Source organism: Aquarana catesbeiana, linkage group LG05 (genome assembly GCF_042186555.1).
Source record: "Aquarana catesbeiana isolate 2022-GZ linkage group LG05, ASM4218655v1, whole genome shotgun sequence".
Classification (NCBI taxonomy): Eukaryota; Metazoa; Chordata; class Amphibia; order Anura; family Ranidae; genus Aquarana; species Aquarana catesbeiana.
In genome coordinates, this window is record NC_133328.1 from 361,873,206 (window position 1) to 361,900,615 (window position 27,410).

Here is a 27,410-nt window from a genome sequence, read left to right on the forward strand (position 1 = left end):
TATTAATTAATACTTATTTAAGTACTCTTTACATTCAGTTACCTTGTACATCCCCACATCTCGACACAGGTGCCTATTTTGTGGCTGTCACCCAGCACCAGTGTCCCTGATTATCACCTCCTTTTGGAGGGGGCCTTTTTGCGGCCACGATCTCCCTGGCGTATGTGAGCGTTGAAGCGAGCAGGCAATTTTTTGCTATACAGCACTGCATTGCTTTAACTGACAATTGCGCAGTCATGCGACTCTGTACCCCAAAAAAATTAACGTCCTTTTTTCCCATAAATAGAGCTTTCTTTTGGTGGTATTTGATCATCTATGCGGATTTTAATTTTTGCGCTAAAAACGAAAAAAAGACCAACAATTTAGAAAAAAAACTATTTTTTTTTTACTTTCTGCTATAATACACATCCAAAAATAAAAAATAAAAAACAAAGGTATTTATCAGTTTAGGCCAATATATTCTTCTACATTTTTTGGTAAAAAAAAATCACAATAGGCGTATATTGATTAGTTTGCGCAAAAGTAATCGCATCTACAAACTACGGGATAGATTTAGGGCCTTTTATTTTTTATTTTTGTTTTGGCGGCGAGCTTTGATTTTTAGCGGGACTGCGACATTGCGGCGGACAAATCTGACCCCGAATGACACTTTTTGGGGGCCAGTGACATTATTACATTGATCAGTGCTATAAAAATGCACTGATCAATGTAAAAATGACACTGGCAGGGAAGGGGTTAACATTAGGGGGTGATCAAGGGGTTAAGTGTGTTCCCTCAGCGTGTTCTAACTGTAGGGGGTGGGCTTACTGAAACATGACAGAGATCACTGCTCCCAATCACTTGGAGCAGTAGATCCCTGTCATGTCACTAGGAAGAACAGGAAAATGCCTTGTTTACTTGGGCAGTTCCCCGTTCTGCCTCTCCTCGCTGCGATCGCGGGCTGCCCGCTATCCTGCTCTTACGGACTGACGTACAGGTACGCCAGTTTGGGCAGGAGAGCTGACCTGCCACAGTATATCTGCATGAGCAGGTCGGCAAGTGGTTAAGGTAAAAAATGTTTAGTGTTTAGTCTTTAAAACCACTTTAAATGTTAACTGTTTGTTGGGACAGACAGTGTTTTAATTCAGTTTTCCAACTGATAATGAGATCTTCTAGCACAGTACAGACGGGTTAACTCATAATGAGAAGAATCACTGCTCTCCTGATCAGCTCATATAGACAGAAAATAAGAGGCGCCCCCAGCCTACATGTCTCCACCAAAAACACCCCCTCTGAAGCATTCCCCCCCCACCTATGACTAAGCCCAGGTGGGTGGAGAAATACACATCAGGGGGCGTGTTTTTTGGCGGAGACACATAGGCTGAGGCTGCATTCTGTTTTCTGATTGGCTGATTGAGAGAGCAGCGATATTTCTATTCATCAGGGTTAACATTCTGGAGCGGTGCATGGATACGCCGACACCCTGTCTTCCACTGGATCCGGGGAAGCGGTCCCCATTGGCTTGAGGAGCACCACAAACTTTGCTTATTCGGTCACAGTAAAGACAGGGTAAATTCCCCACCCTCCCAGCCCCTTCATAAACAGAACTATTTAGGATTTTTTCACACTGTAGTTATCAGAAAAGAACATTAAAATGGTAAGCAATGTGTCAGCAATGTTTTAGTTCTGCACATTATATCTTTAAGGTCTAATGTATTATACATTCTTTTTTTTCAAGACAGATAAAGCTTTTATTCGGTATTGAGTCTCAATACATATATTTTTGTTTTCTTCTTTATTAATGGGGACATATACTGTAGCACAGAATTAAAATAAAATGCATTTTCTCAACAAAGGCTACTTATTAAAATGAAATAACATTAGTGTGACATTAGTTATGTAATGGGAAAACATGGAGGACGTGACAAAAAACTACACCCCTGCTCCGCCTGCCCACACTCTTAGCAGAATGGTAAAGCCCAACGTGATCATATGCATTTTACTTACTAGGAGAGCTTTAATACCATTTCGATGATACATTGCGGTGGGCACATGAGAAAAAAATAGTTTGCATAAATTGTTAGCATAACAAGATAACATTAGAGCCTCAGGCTCTGGGAAAAAAGATAATCCTCCGAAACGCGTCAGACAATGGGCCCCTGCAAGGTCTTCCATCCGATCTGGATATTGTTGATTCCAGGACTGTATAGCCACGGAATAGTGGCCTGTATAAGCGTATTTCCATCTCCATGCTTGTGAGCAGTTTTATTTTTTATATACAAAATAAATACATCTGGGATAATGCAGTAGGCTGGTGTGCCCTATTTTCATTTCATTTTTCCAGTGACAGTAAAGACAGATCCCAGATCCGTTAGTGAAGCTGTGTATCAGCAGATCACTTCTAATATGCAATCACCCAGCAATAGATCACTATAGCAGTGATCTGCTGTGGGGAGAAGCTGGAATCCAAGACTACATACTGACAGGAAGTGCAGTGACATCACTACACTCCTGATGTAAACACTATGTAAAAGCCTAGTGTTTATGTTCACTTTTGTAGCATTCTTCTATAGAACAATCCTTTAAAGGTTCAGCAGCCCACTGCTTGCTTTTATCTGGTCGTTGGGTCATAATTCCTCCCTCGTAATACCAAAGATGGGGCACAATTCCTCCCAATGACACCAACAATTGGGCCCAATGACATCAACGATGGGGCACAATTCCTCCCAATGATATCAACAATGAGGGCACAATTCCTCCCAAAGACACCAAAAATTGGGACCAACAATGGAGCACAATTCCTCCCACTGACATCAACAATGGGGGCACAATTCCTCCCAAAGACACCAACAATTGGGACCAACAATGGAGCACAATTCCTCCCACTGACATCAACAATGGGGGCACAATTTCTCCCAAAGACACCAACAATTGGGACCAACAATGGGGCACAATTTCTCCCAATGACATCAACAATGGAGCACAATTCCTCCCAAAGACACCAACAATTGGGACCAATGATGATGCACAATTCCTCCCACTAACATCAACAATAGGGCACAATTCATCTTGCTGACGTGGGGACCTTTTCTACTCCCAATGGCAACAGTCTGGCCCCTGCTAACTGCTATATTTTTTAAACTACTTTTTTTTCTGACAACTTGTCTCAATACCAGATTACTAAATGTAATTTCTGTCTGCTGCTTTGCAATAAGCATGAATCACTTCTGACAAGTTTTCCTGACAACAAGAGAAACATGGTGACAGGGGAGGGGCCTCCAGCTGATTGATAGCCTCAGCTCTGTTCCTGTGTGCTGTGTGAAGGTGATGTGTCCTTTCTCTCCAATCAGCTGCGAGAGCTCTCCTCACTGAGCTCTGCAGACTGCACTTTTAGCTTTCCACCCCCTTTTTTTTTAACTTTCTGACAAGCTTTACAATTCAGCACTTTGAATGGCTGTAGTGAAGAGAAGACAGCAGATATACATGTACAACTTATGTAGGGGGATGTATTTTATCTCTGTGTATCACCTGAGTCCATTCACTTCCCTGGGGAAATGTGAGGGTTTACAACCACTTTAATATCCAAAGTCTTTAATTATTATATAGTTCTCTATAACAATTCAAGTAATGTTTAAAGCAATTTGCTCTTAAAAATATAGGAAATCATCAGAATGGGTGCAACCGCAGTAAAATAAGGCCTGAAGCTGTAGGACATGTTTAATTGCATCTATTTTTAAATACACTAATAGAATGTTAATGTATAGTACAATGTCTTTTTTGAATGTGGTCCTTATTTGTATTTCAAACCCTTTGAGTCCTTGCCTTTGTAAGTTTTAAAAGACATTCACGCATAATAACTATATTGCTTCTGACATTGCCTTAGACATTTTTTGCAAAAATTATGGCAATCATGTTAACCACATAACACAGGAGACTAAAAAGTTCATCTTTCAGCGTGAAAGAAATTACATCTGCCACTTGATTTCTATTGGATAATGAACCGGTAACTGGTCCATTTACATCTATATTCCTTAAATGACAAGTCACATTATAAGTAGCTTAGACACTGAATACAGAATGCTCCAGCATTGTTGCAAACAAACATAAAATTGCATGGATATCTGTGCTTCCTCCTGAGCTGTTTTATCCAAATGTTTTGAAATTCTGCTTTGAAACACAACAAAGTAGTTTTGTACATCAAAAAAATAGTTTTGTACATCTTTCAGAAAAAAAATAAAATAAAATGTATTTTGTATTACAAGTCGAAAAAATATAAAATATTGCATACTGCATATGAATATTTTACATTACATTTTTGAGCTTGTAGAAGGAGCTCACAATGAATTTGTTGGCCAGGTTACAGACACTCAAATGTTTACCTATTCTTAACAAACTGCAAATGGACTTTAGAACAAACCATAACTTACCTCCATAGCTACAGGAACTGTTAAATAATTCAGCCTTGGTACTGATTTACTAAAGACAAAAAGGCTGTTGCTTTGCAAGGGACGTTGCATTTTGCAAAAGAATTTGCCCCAGAGCTTAGTGAATAAAGCTCAGTTAACTTCTATCATCCAAACACGTACAATTAAAAATGCTGTTTTTTTATTTTTATTTTTTTCCTGGCATGTGGTATGGTATTTTTTGCAAAGTGAACCATCAACACATCTACTAAGCTCAGTGGCAAAGTGAACAGCCTATTTGCCTTTATTACATTTTAAACCAATCCCATTATCTTTTAGCAAATCAGCCCACCTGAAATGAGGGAGTGAGACATATTGTAAATATAGATGTAAAACATGAGTTTCAAATGTATAAAAACGTAATAAATTTGACCCAAAACTATTACCATTTCACTTTAATCATTAGCTACCCTTAACCTAGGTAACCACAAAAAGTATCCTAACTACATCTGAACTATCAGATGGATATGTTCCTTACCAGACCAATACTTTGATACCAATTCATACCAGTCTTGGCTAAAAAAGGTGACAGTTTGAAGCAAAAGGCACACACACACCATTAAATGGAGATGTTGATAAACCTTAGGATCTTAATAATACTTAAAGTAGAATCCACCCTACAACTAAAATCTCTACATCTAATGGCATCCACAATCTAAGACTACCCTATCTAGCCCTGTAAAGAAGAAATCGCTATACAGTACATACCTTTTCTGAAGCCGATCCGGTCTGGTCGCACGCTGAGCTGTCAGTGGCAGCTTCGCTGTGGAGGCGGGTGCAGAGGAAGCAGCCGACAAAGGAAGCCCCATAGTAACTCTATGGGTGATGTCAATTCCCAGGCATTTCACAGCTGTTGTCAGCTGTGTCCTGCACAGAGCTTCTGCTGCTGGAGACCGGACCGGGTCAGCTTCAGAAAAGGTATGTATAGCGATTTCTTCTTTACAGGGCTAAGATTGTGGATGCCAGTAGATTTAGAGACTTTAGTATTAGGGTGAACTTCCACTTTAAGTATTGTATATGTCTGCGTCATTAAAAGTGCCTTATAATTAGTTTTTTGCTTTTTTTCTCAGTTAAATTTGTTAGACTTGAGAAAACGCAAGCTGAAAACTTGAGAGTTGCTACTGTATGGCTGTCAAAATATTAGTCTCTATTCACAGTTAATTGTTTTCAGAACAGTGGAGAGTCTATTGTTTCAATAGAAATAAAGATTTTAAAATAATTGGGCTTCATGCAGTTATGAGTTTGAGGAACGACCACCTAAGGGGAGCTAGAGTGTCCCTTGTTAAATTATTTTTTTAACAGTTTCTCTGTATAAGCATACACACATTAAAAGCTACACCCTTTTTTCTTCACTTCTTTATCTTAAAATATTTCATGAATTCATTGCAAATATGTTGTAAAAGCGGCTTGTTGTACATAAAGAGGGAGAGCACACACAGTGGGTAATATCTGGACCTAAACTAATTTATTATAATTTGCTGAAAGAAAACTGGTGAGTTCCCAAGTCTTTATAAACTATCTACCAGTCTGAAGTCTAAAGTGCCAGTGTTAGAGGTGATTGCACATACCTTTAAGCCTAAAGCCCTAAACCACAGAGTGGCCTTACATGTAAATTTCAATATTTTTATGCAGTCTTGGGTCAGGCATAGTCTATTTAAAAACCTAGCTGCGGGGTTTGGCATGCATTTTACGTGTGGTTAGAGTAGGGACAAGTTATCCATCTAGCAGTTAAAGTGCGCGGCATCAAGGAGAGTAGGGAAAGTGCCGGACATGCCATCCTTCTGGAAGCCTCCTCACTTGGGTACAGACTGGCTAGGCTGCATTCCACCCCTCGAGACAGATGCTGTTGGCACACCTGAGGCCTACTTCTACTTACACACAGCTGTTATATGCTGTGAGTTCTCCCAGTCAGGTTGCCGTCCTGCGGCATCTGTTCTGTATGGCCAAACTTCAGTTACAATATAATTCTGTTTCTCTGCCCTGGGACTCTGAGTGTTTTCTCCCTTCGTACCACACTGCACCAGTGAAGTCTGCGATTTTGTGTGGACTACCGCAAACTAAATGCCTGTGGACACTGGGATGCATACCCATTACCCCAGTTGGAGGAGTCACTCGTGGCACTGGGCCAAGCCAAGTATTTCTCCACCCTTGACTTGGCAAGCGAGTCCCAGTAGAGAGAAACAGAATTATATTATAACTGACATTCGGCAGTACAGAACAGGCCCAGTGGAAGGCAAATCAACACGGAGAACTAACAGCATATAACAGCAGTGTGTCAGTAGAAGTAGGCCTAAGGTGTGCCGACAGCATCTGTCTTGAGGGGTGGAATGCAGCCTAGCCAGTCTGTACCCAAGTGAGGAGGCTTCCAGAAGGATGGTGTGCCCCTGCCACCATAGCATATCCTTCTATAGTATGCTATTGACTCTATCCAAAGCACCTAGTATGATTTATGTCTCCTCTCTCATTCCTCTGCTATCTGCATGAGCCTTCTGACAGTCTATGCCGATACCAAGCAATCCCAGAAGATGGTTATTGGCAAGTCCCAGTGAGAGACCAAGACTGTGAAAAGACTGCCATTATCATACTTATGGAAATGTTTGAAATAAATCTCATGCCCTACGGGTAATGCCCCCAGCACGTTCCAGCACTTGATGAAGAGATGTCTGGGAGATTTCAACTTTGAGACTGTGTTAGTCTACTTGGACGATATCATCATTTTCATTCTCTCCAAAACCTTTGAGAACCATATCAAACACTTGCGAAAAACTGGGTGTTGGTGAAGAATACCAAAAGTGAAGCAGGCAGTAAATTGGATCCTAAGTGGAAGCACACCCCTATCAGGCTGAGAAGCAGCCCTTTCCCCCAACTCCAGTATATGACATGACCTGGGAGAGTCCCAACCCTATCAAGAGATATCTCCACCGGAACCGGTCTCCACCAGAACCTCTCATTCTAGATCCTCCAGCTCCTGCAGACTCAGAAGAAGGAAGCCCCAGTGCAGTGTCTGTGGACAGACCAGAAGCCCCCGTGGGCCCAACTGACTGTCTAGACTCTTCCGAGAAGTCAGCCTTGAGCCTGGGTGAGGGAGGTGTGATTGGTCCTAATGACCCTCATCTACCCGAGGCTCCAGAACCACCAACAGAAGATGACTATGTAAAATGTGACTTCACAGAAGACACTTAAACCTGCCGCGCCATGCAGTCTAACTGCGGGCAGCTTCCTGCAAAGTACTCTGATTATGTTGTTTGAAATGTTATTGTCCTTGCCTTAACCATGTTTATTTTGGTTCATGTTGTTCTTTACTGTGTAAAGCGGATGGGGGGGTTGTAGGCAGGTACAATCTATTTTCTCCACTGCAAGTGGTGCTTATTTGCAGCAGCAATGCAGGTAGAGGAGGGAGTTGAGTGGAACCTTGTTCTGCTATGGTTTCATCGATCACAGAGAGGTAGCATCTGATTAGGGGCTGGCAGCACATGTGATTTTGGCAGCCATCTTGGGTCAGGCAGAGTCTATTTAAGACCCTGGCTCCCAGGTTTGGCAGGCGTTTTGCATGTGGTAAAGTAGGGACAGGTTACTCATCTGGCAGGGAAAGTGCATAGTGTCAGGGAGAGGTTCCAGAGGAGTAAGGAAAGCACAAGGGCATGCCATTCTTCTGGAAGCCTCCTCACTTGGGCATAGACTGGCCAGGCTGCTTTCCCCCTTTCGAGATATATGCTGTCGACACACCTGAGGCCTGCTTCTACTGACACATAACTGTTATATGCTGTGAGTTCTCCTGGTCATGTGGCCTTCCCGCTGGACCTGTTCTGTATTGCCAAACTTCAATTACAATATAATTCTGTTTCTCTGCACTGGGACCCTGTGTGTTTTCTGCCGCTGCACCATGCTGCACCTACCCACATACAGAGGTACCACTATCTGTAGTTTAAATCTGGCCTCACTTTTTGAAAAAATGGAAACTGAGAAGAATGCTTTAAAACAAGATGACAGAGTGACAAGATGAGAGTAAAATGATAGATGAAAGTGAATGGTAAGTATGGCCATTTTATTTAACAAAACCAGTATAATTTGAAACCTTATAAAAATATGTAAGCATAATGGAAGTTATGAATTTAATAGAAGGAAAATACAGTATATAGGCATGAGAGTAATAATAACTACAAAATGCACAGCTGATCAGGGAACCTGCTCTTTCACATAGGAAAATAGACATTTAGATACCGAATTCTAAAAGAATAATGCATACATAAGTCTCAGTTGCATAATTTTGCAAATGAAAGCCTATAATAATATAAGGGCAATATAATGTAATTTCCTTATTTTTTTACATTTGCATGCATAATCCTATTTTTTTTTTTTTTCAATCTAATCTTTAGCAGTGCACTTACACATGGAGGAATAAACTTTGTGCAGCAAAACACACACCACACTAAAAGAGTGTGATGTAAAATCTAACCTAATTGACCAAATCTAAGTCTTTCTTTACTGTGTTAAATGATTAATTTTAACCAAAAGACCGTTCGTAACAATCAAACCTATGATTATTTCTAGTAGGATGCATGACCAGTATTAAAGTTGAAAGTTCCAGGGCTCCTTTTTAGTGCACACATGGAACCCTGGAACGTATCCAGCTGTTAGTAGCACTGAGCCAGTGGCATGGGACCAGTGAAGCTTTTCCTCTTATATAAGTAACCACTGACACCAATTATTTTTTAGTTGACTGTGAAGATGGCATTCTTTACACTTACCAGCAGTTGTAATGGGGCATTCCTTCCTTTGAATTGTACTGTAAGAAGCATGTTTCTTACCACTGGTCCCAAGTGTAAGGGGAGCCTTCTGTTAGTGGCCGTAGATTTGAGTTGGCAGCTCTTGAACCAACCACCATTGTAAAGAGACTGGACACTACAATTTGTAATATCTACATTCACATTCTAGCTTGTTTTGTTCTAATTTTAAGATTATTTCTAAAAATAATTTTGCTGTGTAGAACGGGGAGGTCCTTGAGACTTGGGTTCCTCCAGGGTAAAAAGGTTGAACAAAGACAGAATTAGTAAGTCAATGATCTAGTACAAACATGCAGCAAAGGTTTTCAGGCTGTTCAGACAGCATTGGCTGCAAGTTTGTGCCAGATCATTGATTCTTGGGTAGTGTAGCTAAAATCAGAATACATATCTGGAGCTCCTAGGTGTTGAGTATAATTTAAAGCATTATATTTTTGTTTCAGTACTCAATATTTGTATCCATTATCACAGTATACTTCTTAAATTGTATGTAAAGGCAAAACATTTTAGCTTTTTATAGAGGAGGAAGAGTTAGTGCCTCTGTGAAGTTTACGTTTCTGTCTGTTTTTGTTGGGGAGATTCGCTTTCTCTATTTGTACTGGTGATCATTGTTACTGAGACAGAAAGCAAGAGGAAATCCAAATTCTTTATGTTGTCACCAGTACAAGAGGTGAGTGTAAATCTTCCAATGGGTGCATTTGTTCCAGTGATCAAGGAGTACAATTCCTCTCCCTTTGGAAGATTTTTTTAATTCCCTCTTACATTTTGAAAGAAAATCTCCAAATCTCCCCAACAATACACAGACAGCATAAAAAAAAAAAAAAAAAAAACAACTTTTGCCACTCTTTTCAAAGCTAATGAAAAAAAAAGTTTTGATTATACACATAAGTTAACATGCCTACAGACATTTGGGAAAAAAACATCCAATTTGCCCGTTTATGGCATTACCAAGGGTCCCAGGCCAAGACAGCTTGAGTTGATCTGCCAGGAATTATGTTACCATTTCAATCGTGATATCACGCTCTTTTTTCAGTGTAAAGTGCTATCTTAAAGAAAAACTCCAGTCTCCCCCCAAAAAATTTAAAAGTCTGCAGCTACAACTACTGTAACTGCTGACTTTTAATATATGGACACTTACCTGTCTAGGGGTCTAGAGATGTCCTCACTCGAGCTGATTCTTCAATCGGCTTCCTGTGCAGGCGCCGGCATCTTAGGTAAGGGAAACCGGCAGTGAAGCCTTCCATCTTCACAGACAGTTTTCTACTGCGCAATCATGAGCCACACTGTGCTTTTGTGAATGCTCCCGCAGTCTTCTGGGACCTAAGATGTGTCCCAGAAAGCTGTGGGGGGCAGGAGGGGGGCCAAACTCTGTATACCCAGCCTCTCTGTATACACCCAGCATCTCTGTATATACCCAGCATCTCTTCTATATACCCTAGCCTCTCTGTATGTAACAATCTGCATCTGGTAGTAGGTGACGTGGCAAGTGACCATCTGCATCTTGTGGCAGGTAATGTGACAAGCTCTCTGGTGACCCCCGATGTAAGGGGGAGGCTCCCTGGGGACCCTGATGTAATGATAATATATAATGATATATATATATATATATATATATATATATATATATATATATATATATACATCCACCTATATTATATACATGTGTGTGCCCGCCCAAGCGTATGATTTTCTTTACTTTGCTGCTATGGGCTCTAGCCCCAGATCTTTTGTAGACCTAGCAATGCCCCTGCCTGCTACCATAGCAAAGTGAATGTTCAGTTTTCAAATTGAATTTTAGTGAATAGTTGGAGTCTGTATTTGTTTTGATCACTTAATTGTGTGCTAGGAAAAAATCTTGTTTTTTGTTTAATTTCACTTATAATTGATTGGGTATTTAAAGCGGAGTTCCACACATTTAAAAGTCAGCAGCTCCAAAAAGTTTATCTGCTGACTTTTAATAATTGGACACTAACCTGTCCCACGGTCCAGCGATGCGGGCGAATGAAGCCCCGCTCCTCTCCCCCTCCTCTCTGTTGTGCCGGCATTGTAACTATGGGTGCCCAGCTGTGGCTTCACAGCCAGGCATGCACTGTGCATGCGCGAGCCGGGCTGCGTGCTGTGAATAGCCGGGCAATCTTCTGGGACCTGTCACAGGTCCCAGAAGATTGCAGGGAGGGAGGGGGGAGAGGTAAACTTCCTTCCGGCGCAGCGGAGCCTGGGAGGGGGAGTGGGAGCTGAATTCCTCTAAAAAGAGGGTATCCGCCTCACCCCCCAAAAAATTACATGCCAAATGTGGCATGTCAGGGGGTCACCATCACTTAATGCAGAAGTTCTATTTTTGGGTGGAACTCCACTTTAAAGCAATTACAGCTTTACCTTATCCACTAATATTTTTTTTTTTTTTTTTTTTGACAGTAATCTCTTACTATCCACTAATATTTACTTTGCAGCCTGAACATGCAGTTTGCAAAATGTACCCACCAAATGCACATTAACACATTCTCTTTTTCATTTGCTCTTACTAGTTTTCCAAATGTTTTAAAAATCTTTTTTCATTGTTATTTACTGTCATAAAGACACTCTATGCATTTTTGCTTGACTGTTACTAGTTTTCCTACTTTTTTACTGTTAAACACAACAACGAATGCACGTGATTCTATTTTTTAGTTTACTTTGCCCTTACTAATTTTCCTGTGGTGTATATCAAGCTATGGGTGTTGAAAATCAGACTCTTAAAAAGTGCAAAGTTTTTGATCCAAGTGATTTTTTTTTTTTTTGTTTCTCCAAATTTCATAAAGAAATACCTATAAAGAAATAGCCAGACCTCAACACCCACTGGTTTACTATAAACACCACATTGTGTTGGGAGGAATAATATGTTCTATTCAGCCCTCCAGATAAGGTCAAGGGTTCAATGAACACCAGAACATGTTCTCAGTTTTTTAAAACATTGTACAATAAACTAATCCACACCATTATTATCTATATCCACTGGCCAAATTTGCACAACAAAAGCAAGTTTTGGGGTTTTTTTTAGATCTTGTCCTGAATATCACGTCATTGTCTTTAAGTGAATAACAATGAGCCCAGCAAAATGTATAACGCCTGTGGTATTGCCTGTCAACTTTTATTAGACGTGCATTGGATTTACTTAAGTGTGACTTTTTTCCCAAATGCAACCAACACAAACAACCAGTTAATTATTCCTTGTTAATTACATGTAACTAGAACAGTGTAATTTGATATTGATTTCATGAATTATCTCTGTGGGGATGATTTACTAAAGGAAGAGTATGTTCAATTATCCCATTCATGTGCAGGGGTATTTTAAATAATGAAACACAATTCTCCTTTGCACATGAATGGATAAGTTTAGTGAATACAGCTTTACTAGTCAATGTGAACATTCAACTACTATGTGCCACCTTTGCTTATGTCAGCTATCTGCCAATGCAAAACCAATGCAATCTCACTGTTTCACCTGGTTGGATTGTATAACATACATTTTCCGAATTGTGTTTCAAAAATGTTTTTGTGAAACATTATAAGGAAAATTGCCCCTCCAAAAAAATGTATACCGGACCAACCAAATCTCTAATTTGATAGTTTAATCATCTACACTATAAGTATATTACAGCTTCTTGGTAGATACCAGCAAGTTTAAACTCCATCCATGTTAACTTTTATTTCCCAGAACATCTCAATGTACGTCACCCTAGATTTGCACGCATCCCTCCACTTATGTGTATCATGGTGAAAGGACAGCAGTGGTTGAAAGCTGGACAAAATTTTGAGAGAGTGTGTGTGCGGTCTTTGTTATTATATAATCTATACAACCCTCACTTTGTAGACATTTCCTATCACGTCATGTTACACGTGGACTGGAAGTGAAGGAACGCCTTCCCAAAGGGATACAGACAGCAAAACATGAATTGACAAGGATTTTTACCTTGTCCTACTACAGCTGAAAAGTTGACTTTGCATATTATTAACATTTTAAAATAGATGCATGAACATTTTAAACTAAAATGTCAACCACCCCAACTTATAACTAGCTTTTAGAGAAAGGTGCACATGTATGGGCTTGGCACAAAGCAAACAAACTGTTTTTTATTTTCTAGTACACTTACCAGCCAGCTAGCAAAAATAATATAGGGAAATTTTATCTGCAATCCTAGAAAACCTACACTGCACTACACTACTTACCAGTCCTTAGATGTAATAAATGTATTTGTTTTCTTTTTTTAGGCTTCTATACTTTGTTTTCACCTGGTGATCCTGCTGGTAACACTGTCCCTGTCCTAGGAGGGCAACGCTTACTCACTGCACTGTATCAGTGGAGAAGCAGCACTGTCATTCTAGGCTACATACTTCATAGTTGAACTACAGAAGTCTTTCTCCCTTTCTACATTTTCATCAAATAGGGGAGAGTGTTCTGTAGTCCACAAAGGTAATTGGACAAGGCTGACATCTATGGGCTTGACTTACTAAAACTGGAGAGTGCAAAATCTGGTGCAGCTGCATAGAAACTAAGCTTTCTATGTCAAAGCTTAATTGAACAAGCTGAAGTTAAAAGCTGATTGGCTACCATACGCAGCTGCACCAGATCTTGCACTCTCCAGTTTTAGTAAATTGACCCCACTGCTTTAGCTTTCAGTGCAGCAGAGACAGTATGAAAAACATTGCAGAATGTATTGCATGGATGTAATGTGTATTTTTTCCTACCCTGACATACACATTAAAGTGGTTCTAAAGGCAAAAGTTTTTTTTTTAACTTAATGCATTCTATGCATTAAGATAAAAAACCTTCTGTGTTCAGCAGGCCCCCTCAGCCCCTTAGTACTTACCTGAGCCCATCTCGATCCAGCGATGTTGCACAAGAGACTCAGCTGTCTGGGACTCTCTCTCCTGATTGGCTAAGACAGCCATCGGCGCCCACTGCTGTCAATCAAAGTCAGTGAGCCAGTAAGGAGAGAGAGGGGGTGGGGCTGTGCCGTGGCTCCTTGTCTGAATGAACACACAGAGCAGCGGCTCAACTCACATGCTCCCAGAGCAAGCTGCTTGCTGTGGGGCATTCGGCAGGAGGGAGGGGCCAGAAGCAACCCAGAAGAGGAGGATCTGGGTTGCTCTGTGCAAAACCACTGCACAAGGAAGGTAAGTATAACATGTTTGTTATTTTTAAACCAAAAAAAAATGAGACTTAAGTATCACTTTAAAAATGAATATCTTAATGTACACATTTATGTTCTTGTAAGGCACCACAAATTAATCAATAGGAAGGAAGTAGAACAATATATAATGTGGATTAAATCAGTTGTCAGCTAAGTTTGCACTTATTAAATAAAAAAAGTTTACATGTAAGGCCATAAAAATCATATAGCATATATAGAGGAACACATGAAAACAGTCAGTAGTGGAAGCTGGTTTTAGGAGTATATTATAAGGTAAACATTACCTGTTTGAATTACTAGAGATCTAGAATTGGAGGCTGCTGTTTATAGCACTCTTCCTGCTTCACTGATATAAAGCACACAGTTCAGACATATGGGGGTCATGAATGGGCTCTTGGAGCTACAGCCACAATAGGTCTATGTATAAGGAAGACTCAGCGTGTGGGTGGGAACTCACTAGCTGAACTGTACAAGAAGTCACTAATAGATAAGATTCACAGTACAATGCATTCCCCATCCCAGCACTGTCACATGCAAATAAATTGATTGCCCATTTAAATCAAAGGAATAGCTCCATGCAGTAGGTCATTTTTAAAGTCACTGCACTGAAAGCCAAGTTCTGTGCTATTATATGTTGTCCAAACACTGCTTCATTTGTATGAACATAATGGTGAATATGTCCAAGCATCCTTTCAGTTGAACTTTGCCACAATATACTTGGATGCTGTGAAAGAGTAATGGGGTCCATTTAAAAGAAAGCATTAAACAAGAACGATTAGAATTGTTTAGAATGTAGAAAAATGTTAATACAAATTCCCAACGTGTTTGTCTATTTTTAAGCATATAATGTGCTGTGTTGAACTAGCAAGGGGGCCAAAGGAGCCAAAAGGGGGTTGCAATTTATGGAGAGGCTGGTATGTTGCATACTGTATATGTCCTTTGCCTTAACGCCACCACCTCCAAAGCCACTATTGATGTGCAAGAACTCAGTGCCATTCAACACTGGGCACCAGTATATCAAGATGGATGTCCATTTTTCTGGGCTCCCTTCTTGAAGCACCCACAGATGCTGAAGGGCATATCATCTGTTATAAGCATTGCCTCACAAAACATAATTATTATCACAGGTACTTATATATAGCGCCTTCAATTCACGCAGTGCTTCACATGTATATTGCACATTAATATCAGTCCCTACCATCAAGGAGCTTACAATCTTAGGTGCCTAAAAGACATACATACACATACTAGGACCAATTTTAACAGGATCCAATTAACCTACCAGCATGTCTTTGGAGTGTGGAAGGAAACCGGAGTATCCGGAAAAAAACCCCGCAGGCACAGGGAGAACATGCAAACTCCATAGTAGTGTCAGGGTTTGGATTAGAAACCGGCAACCCCAGGGCTGCTAGAAGGAAGTGCTAGCCACCTAGCCACTGTGCTGCCCGTAATCTTTAAATGCCTGTAATATATTTTTTATGTTTAAAGGCCAGAAAATGTCAATGGAGCCCTTAAGGTTCTTTACTAAAGGGTTACAGGCTGTTCATTTAGCTAGGTGAATGTCCACTTTGCATATTGTATGTTCATATAGTTTAGTAAATACACTCAACACTCTGAGTGCCTAATCATGAGCAAGGGAAATGTAAAAAAAAAATGCTTTTACAATATTTTTTTATAATTATTATTTTTTTATGGCAATACAACATATCAAGTTATCAGAGAACATATTTCTGTTGAATTAAGAGTACAGTGAATCAATGCTAGTTCGGCATATAAATCTGACAGGAAAACAAAAAACAAGAACTATGTAAAGGGTTGTAGACTGTATGTATGCAGCTTTGCATGAACTACAGGACAGCGAGCTTTTACAATATTGAGGTAAATGCAGTTTTACCTCACTCACTAAAATTAAAGGGGCATTCACTTTGCAATGTCAAAATACACTTTGCAAAATTAACAATCTTTGTTCCTTTAGTAAACCAACCACATTGGATTTCTTTAGTACCAGTACAGAAAAAAAACATTGAGACATTATGTTGATGGATAGATGATTAAGGTTTTTATTTCTTGCATTAGTAATTTTATCATATTGTTTATATATAATTTTGTAGCTGTTAACACTCTCATTTTGGGGTCTGGTGTTGATTCTTTTCATCGAACAAACAAAGCTTTACCTACTTGTACTTTAGTATGCTCTGTTTTTTATAGCTCCGTTGAATGCTTAAGGATTGAAAGGAAAAGAAAATTGTATACATGATGTTTTGTTGGAGACGTGCAGCTGTTCACTAGCTACCATAAATTTAGGGTAGAAAGCTGCTACAAAATGTATTGTCATAGAGTTCCCAAATCACAAATAAACGTTGCTGTAATTGCCTATGGGAGCCAGATGGAAGGAGGATAAGAGAGAAAGGCAAATCGAGGAAGAGGGTCTTTAAACAGAGCAGCTTGAGACCTAATGTTATAAAAGATGTTCTGAGTGTTTTGACAGAGTAACTTGAGTGCAATGCCACCTCATTAAGCCCCACAAAACTGTGAAAGAGAAAGTTTTTGTGCTCAATAGCACAGAGTGAGGTCACCAGCTAATCTGACTTGATGACAACAAAAGCCACTTGACTGATGAGAAAGCTCCCTCCACTGGATGTCGACATTCCTTTACCTAAACTGAGCGCTCAGCTTGAAGAAAGACAATCTGTTCGTCTGACCGGCACACATATCACACAATGGCATGTGACTATCAAACCTCCAATATCCCATGTGGATCACATAATGATTAACTGGCCATTGAAATCTTTGTCTATGTCACATTAGCAGCGCCTCTATGCTTTTCTGTAAAAGTGCAAAAGAACCATGACAATTGAATGCCCCCGCCTGCATAAAATAATAATTAAGGTCAGTAATGATACAGATCCACCTAAAAGAAAAAATAAAAAAAAACTGTTGTGTGCAACTGTGTGGCAACAAATATATATTTAGAAAAAGAAAAAAAGCATCTGTCCTTGGAAATTGCTTGGTAGGTATTCTATTTTCTGGAAGGCAATGCTTATATTCAGCAGTTTCAAAAGGCTTCTCAGATCATAAATACTGTATTTTTGAGAGCGTGCTGTTAACTACAGCAAATCAATAATACAGTGGAACCCTGTTGTAATCAAAGTAGCCAAAGTGAAGTAACCCTCCCCACTAACTACAACCCCCAATGTGTCTGCGTCCATAGCTACTTTGTTGTATATAAGAAGATAAGAGATCCCTTTGTTCCTAAACACACTGTTCATATTTTAATATCATGCTGCCCTTGCAAAAAGCTCTACATTTTTTAGCAGAAAATATTATTATTCCAACTGAAAATACCATATTAACTTTCTGTTCTTTACTCAACTGTGTAGGAATCTGCTGTTAAGACGACTATCAAAGAATAAATCAAGATCAAAGATCTTTTTACTACTTCTTCTGTTTATTTTACACCAAGGATTACTCTTCTTATTTTTTTATAACTAATTTAAAAAATTACTTTTAAAATATGCGACATTTGAAGAACTGTGCCCAGCAAGGGTTGTATATCTACTACATGGTGCTGCTGGACTTTGCAGCTGGATTTGAAATTCCAAGTCAGCTGATGAAACAAATGGATGAAAAATCAGAGAAGAAGCCATTCCCACATCACCGACTGAAAAGAAGCTGGGTATGGAACCAGTTCTTTGTTCTGGAAGAGTATACAGGAACAGACCCGCTGTATGTTGGCAAGGTAAGATGCTTAAAATAGCATGAGAAGTAAATTATGTGAAATAGGCAACATAAAAATGGAAAAGAAACAGGATGCTAGGTATTCAACCATGCAGGCAGTATGGATATTCTGCACAATTAATTTATCGCATCTAAAGAGATAATAGTGTATCTATCCAAAACTGTTTTTTTTATTCTTTTCTCTTTTTTAAAAAAAAAAAAATCAAGTTTGTATTAGTATCTGTTACCTATTAGGGACATTTCTCCCTCTGAGACACAAAGAAATGATTGGAAATCTTTCCAAAGTGAAGGAAACCCCCTCTGTCACTGTTGTCACTGTAACAGGTGTACCCATTGGAAGATTTCTTTTCATCTCATATTCCAGTGACAACTGTTAAATTTTAGATTTCCGATTACTCTTGGTCTTAATGAGAGTAGTCACCAAAACAAATACAGAAGGTGACCCCATCCAGTGGGGGAACAAGTAGCCATAACATCTTACATCCAATCCTTATGTAAACCATAACTACAAAAGAAAGTTTTGGCTACAGATTAAGACATTATTTGTAGTACCTTACAATATCAATATATTCATATGCCTTGCATAGTAAATATTGGTCTAAATTTTACAATAGGGCAACTTTTTTATTTGTAGATAGAGTATTGAAAGTTTAGAATTATTGCCTACAGAATGAAGTGGACATCTCTCCAAAGCAAAGGGAAACTTATAGACTGTCTCACCTCACCTTGTCACAAATTTTGGATTCTCCGTCATTTTATGTCCTGGTTATAATGGATACAAGGGCAAACATGGAGAGCGAATCTCCCCAGCATGAATAAAGACAGGCAAAAAAACATGACAGGCTTTGAATATTTTTCCTACACTATTCAAAACTAGAAAATGTTTTGGCTGGAAATACACTTTAATATCACCTTGTAATATATTTTGTCCTTTTATACCAAGCATAGTAAATAGTAGGTATAGCTATTGCAGTAACCCAGATCTGTATAATACTTCACTTACATGAAACAATGACAACTGTAATTTTGTGTAATTTGAATTTCTCATGTTAATTCAACATTGAAAACCCCATGGTTACTACTAAATAGCTGAAGAGCCATCTACAGTTACTGTTACATTTTTTACACCCTGTGTATTAATTGATATGGCACATTGCTAAATATTATGTGACTGTTCTTTGCTATTCAGAAGTGAATTTGTTTGAAATGAAAGCAGAGGCACGCAACATCCTCAAAAGCAGAATGAGCATGCAGTATTCAATACCAGTATGTTACTGTAGAAGAACTTATGCACTCTAAGGCAGGCTATACACAGTGTGAATTTCTTTCTTGCAACCATCAGTTGCAGGAAAGAAATTTGCTCAATACCCCTATCAATACAGACAGTGTTGACAGGGGAATCCCTCCTGCCCAGCCATTGTCTTCTCCTGGTGGGAGGGCAGAAGGAAGCCTTCACCTTCGGGAGAAGGCAGTGATTATTGCCAGTGGCTATACCAGCTGCTAGCAATAATCACAAGTAGAATCTGGAAAACTGGTTGTATCCAAGTTGATAGACAATTAGCCCGCCCATGCATGGTTCGAATCTTGGCCGGTTCAGTGTGATTCAAACCATCTATGGCCAACATAACACAAGATAATCCATACTTAGCATATACTGCAATGGTTATTACCTAGCTTTAATGTAACATTGGGGTTGATTTACTAAAGGCCAATAGACTGTGCATCTTGGAAAGTGCAATTGCACTCTGCAAGTGCAGCTGCTCCAGAGCTTAGTAAATGAGGTAAAGCTTCACTTTGCAAAGAATAGCCAATCACATGCAAGGAAAATAAAAAAACAGCATTTTTGCTTGCACATGATTGGTTGATGAAAGTCAGCAGAGCTTCTGCTCATTTACTAAGCTCTGGAGCAACTGCTCTTGCAGTGTGCAACTGCACTTTCCAAAGTGCACAGTCTTTTTGCCTTTAGTAAATACACACCATTGTGTGAAGGTTACTGTTCAGATTAAAACATGCCCAGGTTACCTTGTAAATTGTTTAATCTGACAAAACTTTAGTCAGGGCAAATGTCTACTAGCTTCCTGATAAAAAGTGGTCCTGACAGGTTGATTTTAGCATAAATAATAAGATTACCAGTGGAATCAGAGAATTTGCTCAACTACAAAGTAATGAAAATTTCAGGGTGTGTTATTCTACATATATATTAAAGACATACTGCATACAGGTGGTCATTTGATCCTCAATGCTTACTACAAGGATCAAAAAGCAGCAAACAAGCAGGTACAGCTTTCTGTATCCTATACACCTAACTTAAATCCTGCAGTCTGCATGATTTAAAGCAAACCTGAGCTATGGCCAGAGAAACTCCAATTGTTGCCCAGTTGGTAATAAAGGGACATAGGTAACGTTAAGACAGTGGTGTATAGCTTAAAGCAGGGGTCTCCAACTGGTGGCCCTCCAGCTGTTGCAGAACTACAAGTCCCATGAGGCATTGCAAAGCTGACAGTTACAAGCATGACTCGCTCAGGCAGAGGCATGATGCCTGAGCGAGTCATGCTTGTAACTGTCAGCCTTGTGATGCCAGCTGGAGGGCCACCAGTTTGAGACCCCCGGCTTAAAAACTTCTCCTCTCTGGGCTCTGAACATTACTTTTGAAGTGTTACAGACCATGCCATCTTAATTTCTTTTGGGATAACCAGGTGTGAGTGATAGATGGTAATCTTGTGCCTCTGTTTTTTACTCTGTCCCTGGTTCCTCCTAAGGTAAATATCTCCCAAAGCCTAATATGACCTCCTAGCAGTGCTAGGGAGTGCACTTCCAGGTTGAGACACTGTTAAGTAAACTAAGAGCCAAAGCAGATCAGAAGGCTCATGTGACAGCCCATCAAGGATATCATTTGGGATGGTAGGAGGACTGAAATGGAATAGCTGTAGCGTCACAAATGGGAGGCAAGAGAGTGGGGTTAGCAAGTCAACCGGACAGATGGTGACCCTAATTGAAATCATTCTGACTGTAAAATATCAGAGGGAATTACTGTTCCGCGTCTTTACAATTCTAGTGTTATTTTCATGCTTGTTAAACATGTATAGTAATTGTTTTTTTATCCATAACTTTGCCGCAAATTAGCTATAAATAGGTTCTAAAGGCAAAAGCATAAACAACATATGATGCAGGCTGTCACTTGCATTAACAAAGCAGTATTTGGTTTTGTTTTAGTCCCCCCTGTAACTTAGTTTTTTGACCTGGTGATCCTGCTGTTATATTTCTTTATTTTTTTTTTTTCAGACCAATCTGTACAGCAAAAGTGAAAGTTGGGGGGTTAAGACAAATTGGCAGCGGTACTTACTCTGGTCAACTTTCACTTATTTAGTTAAATTTTTGGCCACCATGCTGCAGCTCTGTTTCAGGGTCTTGGCAATCTTCTTATAGCTTAAGCCATCTTTAGAGCAACAATTTTTTTTTTCAGATCCTCAGAGAGTTCTTCGCCATGAGGTACCATGTTGAACTTCCAGTGACCAGTATGAGAGAGTGAGAGCGATAACATGAAATGTAACACACCTGCTCCCCATTCACACCTGAGACCTTGTAACACTAATGAGTCACATGACACCGGGGAGGGAAAATGGCTAATCGGGTCCAATTTGGACATTTTCACTTAGGGGTGTACTCACTTTTGTTGCCAGTGGTTTAGACATTAATGGCTGGGTGTTGAGTTATTTTGAGGGGACAGCAAATTTACACTGTTATACAAGCTGTACTCTCACTACTTTACATCGTAGCAAAGTGTAATTTCTTCAGTGTTGTCACATGAAAAGATATAATAAAATAATAACAAAAATGTGAAGGGTGTACTCACTTTTGTGAGATACTGTATATATTTTTAAACACTTGACCTCTGGAGGATTTACCCCCCTTAATGACTAGGCAATATTTTGCTTTACAGCACTGTGTTACTTTAACTGACAATTGCACAGTCATGCAACTCTGTACATGAATGAAATGTATGTCTCTTTTTTCTACATATAGAGCTTTCTTTTGGTGGTATTTGATCACCAGTGGGTTTTTTTTTATTTTTTGCGCTATAAGCAAAAAAAAAGCCAATTTTTTAAAACAATAACAATATGTTTTTCTGCTATAAAACATATCCAATAAAAAATAAAAATAAAAAATCAATTTTCTTCATAAATTGAGGCCAATATGTATTCTGCTACATATTTTTGGTGAAAAAAAATCCCAGTAAGCGTATATTAATTGGTTTGTGTAAAAGTTATAGCGTCTACAATCTATGGTATATAATGTAATTTCTATTTATTTATTTTTTTAATACATTTTATTATACTAGCAATGGCGGCGATCAGTGACTTATAGTGGGACTGCGATATTGCGGCAGACATTAACGGACCCTTTTGATGCTTTGTGGGAACCAGTGACAGTGCTAAAAATATGCACTGTCACTGTACTAATGACACTGGCTGGGCAGGGGTTAAATATGTCGAGCGATCAAAGGTTAAAATGTGTGCTTAACCAGTGTTTTTGTGTACTATGTGTGTTGCTTCTGCTAAGGGATGTGATGATTTTCTTTCCTTGCTTTACATATGCAGAGATCCATCCAGCCTCTCTCCTCAGTCATCAACTAACCCCTACCCAAAAGTGCTTGATACATGATCCGCGCAGAAGAGCCACTCTGCCACCATATAACCTCGTTATGTGGTTGGCAAGTGGATATGCATTATATATATATATATATTGTTTGTTTTTGTTAATTAGTACAATCTTATTTTTCGATTATTTTTTATTTTTTTCACAATTTTGTTACACAGCACTGTTGGAAGCTTTGGTGAAATATCAGGGGTCTGTCTTACTTTTGAGACAGAAAAAAAGAGGATTAAGAACTTTGTCCTCAAACTCCATCTCTGCAGCCTCAGCTGTACAGAATGAATGAACAGGAAGAGCTCTGCACAGTCTCCTTGTTCATTCACAAATTGAAGCATAGTAAACACAGTTTACTATGCTTTAGTTATGAATGAACACAGTGGGTGATCGGTACCGATCACACCCACTCTCCATCCAGAAAGGATCTTTTTTTAACAGCTGCTGGTAGGGAGAGAAGAGAAAGGCCAGAGGCACTGCAAGGAGGGACGGACCAGGGCACACAAGGGGGCCCAGTCAGAAGACGAAGGGGAACCTGGACAGGAGGGAGGCGGGGGGTTGCATTTACTGAACCCAGTCTGCTGTAAAGTCAGCAGGAGGGAGAAGAGGGGAACTACAGGGAATTGGTTCCAGTAAATACTAAGTTGTTCCTTCCCTCCTCCAACCCACGCTCTAGACCAGGGATCCTCAAACTAAGGCCCTCCAGCTGTTGCAGAACTACACGTCCCATGAGGCATTGTAAAACTCTGACATTCACAGACATGACTAGGCATGATGGGAATTGTAGTTCCTGAACAACTGGAGGGCCGTAGTTTGAAGACCCCTGCTCTAGACAATGTTCTGCTCGCCCCTCCCCTCTACTGCCCATTCACAGAAGGCTTTGTATTCTGTGAATGGGTTCACATAAGACAATACTCTCTGTGACTGGGCAGGAGGAGGCATAGAAGCTGTGATGGACTCTACAGCTACAGGAGCTGATACTAGAAGGTCCAGGGTCAGAGGTCTGGTAGTATGTGATAGCTTTCCTCCAAGAAGCACCATAGAAATGTCAGGTGTAAAAAAAAGAGATAAGTCCACTAGGTGACCTGCACCTCTTGTTGGACTTAACTCATAGTAAGACAAAACATATTACAAAGTGGCTGAATTACTGGAATTCAGTTTTAAAACACAATCAACATCTTGTTATATTTTTTTTTCAGTATCTTTGTTTAACCGCTTAAGGACTGCCCCACGCAGATTAACTGCGGCAGGGCGGCCCTCCTGCGTGAAATCACGTACCTGTACGTGATTTCGTGCATGAGATCTGGGGCACGTGCGGCGGTGAAGGGCCCACTCCCACTGTGATTGGACACAGCAGGAGCAACTCATCGGGTCTGCCGAGACCCGTCGATCGTTGTGAGGAGAGGCAGAACAACTGGCAGATCGCTGTTCTGTGAGAACAGAAGATAGAGATCTTGTGTTTCTTCTAAGCAGGAACAAGGATCTCTGTCTTTCCCCAGTCAAAGCAACTCCCCCACAGTTAGAAAGCACCCCCTAGGGACACACTTAACCCTTTAATCACCCCTGATGTTAACCCCTTCTCTGCCAGTGTCATTAGGACAATGCATTTTTTTTTAGCACAGATCACTGTATTAGTGTCACTGGTCCTCAAAAAGTGTCAAGAGTGTCAGTTAGGTGTCAAATTTGTCCACCGCAATATCGCAGTCCCACTAAACATCGCTGATCGCCACCATTACTAGTAAAAAAAAAAAAAAGAAAAACTATAAAAATAACCCATAGTTTGTAGACGCTATAACTTTTGCGCATATCAATCAATATACGCTTATTGGGATTTTTTTTTACCAAAAATATTTAGCAGAATACTTATTGGCCTAAATTAATGAATACATTTTTTTATGTTTTATAGCATAAAGTGAAAAATATTGTTTTCTTTTTCAAAATTGTCGCTATTTTTTGTTATTAACGCAAAAAAAAAAAACCACAGAGGTGATCAAATACCACCAAAAGAAAGCTCTATTTGTGAGGAAAAAAGGACGTCAATTTTATTTGGATACAGTGCCACACGACCACACAATTATCAGTTAAAGTAACGCAGTGACGTATTGCAAAAAATGGCCTGGTCATGAAGGGGGGTAAACCTTCCTGGACTGAAGTGATTAAAGGGTAACTCCGCTTTCATGGGAAAAAAATAGCAAAAAAAAAAAAGAAATTAGTATAGCTATACAATTGCAACACAAGCCATATTGTAATTGAATGTTATTAAAAATTACCTTTCCTTTTAATCTACAGCTCTGTAATTTTCTGAAAATACAATGCAGTATGGTTACCTGGAAGTGTTCTGTACACAGAATGTGTACAGACCGCCCCCCAGAAACATCATTTCCTGCTTGTGTGATTGGCTCACTGATTTCCCCAGAAGTCTGCACTAATGCGCGTTTTTACCATGATTTTGTCACGATTTATACCCCTTTTTTGCTGCGTTTTTGCCGCGATTTTGCACAGGTCTAAAAGTCGCTAATGTAAAAAGCAGAAAAAAATCTACCCAAAAAGAATCTCATGTACTTTTTTGAGCTTCAGGCGTTTTGCTTCAGGCTTCAAAACGCCCAGATGTGAACAGGGGCCATTTAAATGAATGGGATTTTGCTTGTTGGGCGTTTTTGGGCATTTTTTTCTGGCATTTCACAAGCGTTTTATGAGCTGAAAACGCTCAGGTGTGAGGCTGCATTCACACCTGAGCGTTTTCAGCTCGTAAAATGCTCGTAAAACGCCTGAAAAATGCCCAACAAGAATCAAAAATCCCATTCATTTAAATGGCCCCTGTTCACATCTGAGCATTTTGAAAGGAGGCAGACCCTGCAGTTTTCCTCATTAGAGCCCTGCAAGTGCATCAGCTGATTGGGATAATTGTGAAACCACGCCCACTAGATTCACTTCCTACATGGACACAGACAAACGCACAGGGATTTCTTCAGAATAAGAAAAGGGAGGAATCTGCAACAAAGTTTGTTAAAATCCTTGTAATGTTCATAGATCACCCAGAGGGGAATGTTTTTTCACAACAAAAGTGGAGTTAAGGCTCATTAAGGCTGGCTTCACACTTGCATTACCACAATGCATGGCAACATATGATTGGTGGAGCAGTGAGCTGTGTTGTCATTCATTTTAACCAGTTAAGGACCAGCCGCCGCAGTTATACTGTGGCAGCTTGGCTCCCCTGGGTGAATCGGCGTAGCTGTACGTCGGCCGCTTTAAGAGCACTAGGGAGCGACGACAACCGAGCCGATGCATGTGCCTGGTGGACGCGGTGTCCGACAGAAACCCGCAATCGCTCCTGAGAGAGACAGAATGGAGATCTGTAAACAGATGTAAACAGACAAATCTCCATTCTGTCAGGAGAGAGAAGACAGATCTGCTGTTCATACTGCTTATGAACAGCTATCAGTCTCCTCCTCCTCCAGGCAGTCCCACCCCCCTCCCCCCCGCAGTTAGAAACACTCCCTAGAACACACATTTAACCCCTTGATCGCCCCCTAGTGTTAATCCCCTCCCTGCCAATGACATGTATACAGTAATCAGTGGCTATTTTTAGCTCTGATCGCTGTATAAATATCAATGGTCCCAAAACAGTGTCAAAAGTGTCCAATCTGTCCGCCGCAATGTTGCAGTCCCGCTAAAAACCGCTGATCACCGCCATTACTAGTAAAAAAAAATAATAATAAAATTGCCATAAATCTATCCCCTATTTTGTAGACGCTATAACTTTTGCGCAAACCAATCAATATCCCTACCACAACACTACCTGCCTGGAGTTTGCATGTTCTCCCTGTGCCTGCGTGGGTTTCCTCCGGGTACTCCGGTTTCCTCCCACAAACCAAAGACATGCTGGTAGGTTAATTGGATCCTGTCTAAATTGGCCCTAATACAGTATGTATGAATGTGAGTTAGGGACCTTAGATTGTAAGCTCCTTGAGGGTAGGGACTGATGTGAATGTACAATGTATATGTAAAGCGTTGCGTAAATTGACGGTGCTATATAAGTACCTGAAATAAATAAAAATAAATATATGCTTATTGCAAATTTTTTTACCAAGAAGAATTGGCATAAACTGAGGAAGACAATTTTTTTCTTATTATTGGATAATTATTATAGCAAAAAGTAAAAAATATTGTTTTTTTTTTTCAAAACTGTGGCTCTTTTTTTGTTTATAGCGCAAAAAATAAAAACTGCAGAGGTGATAAAATACCACCAAAAGAAAGCTCTATTTGTGGAAAAAAGGACATCAATTTTGTTTGTGTACAGCGTCGCACGACCGTGCAATTGTCAGTTAAAGCGAAGCAGTGCCATATCACAAAAAAATGGCCTAGCCATTAAGCGGGCAAATCCTTCCGGTCCATATGTGGTTAAAGGGCACCCCAATGCACCCTGCAAATGCACCCCGAGGCATGTGCCATACAGCACACTCAGTGCACGCATGGGAAACATGCAACGCACAGATGGATGTGTTATAGTGCAATGCACTGAAAAAAGGATCATGCCTTTTTTAGTTTTGTGGTACATTGGATACAAAATACATGAACTGCTTTAATGCAGTTCATGTTAACATGAAAAATCCAGCACATTAGTGTGCATG

General features: G+C 39.9%; 1 protein-coding gene across 2 annotated transcripts in view; it reads left to right on the plus strand.

The window, feature by feature from the left end:
- Window positions 1-27,410, plus strand: part of CDH20 (cadherin 20) — a 691,588-nt gene that overhangs the window by 523,856 nt on the left and 140,322 nt on the right. For both annotated transcript variants that reach the window (XM_073630897.1, XM_073630899.1), the window contains one exon: window positions 17,775-18,133. In XM_073630897.1, the coding sequence (XP_073486998.1) occupies window positions 17,909-18,133 (225 nt within the window). In that variant the 5' untranslated portion in view covers window positions 17,775-17,908. The remainder of the gene's footprint in view (window positions 1-17,774; window positions 18,134-27,410) is intronic.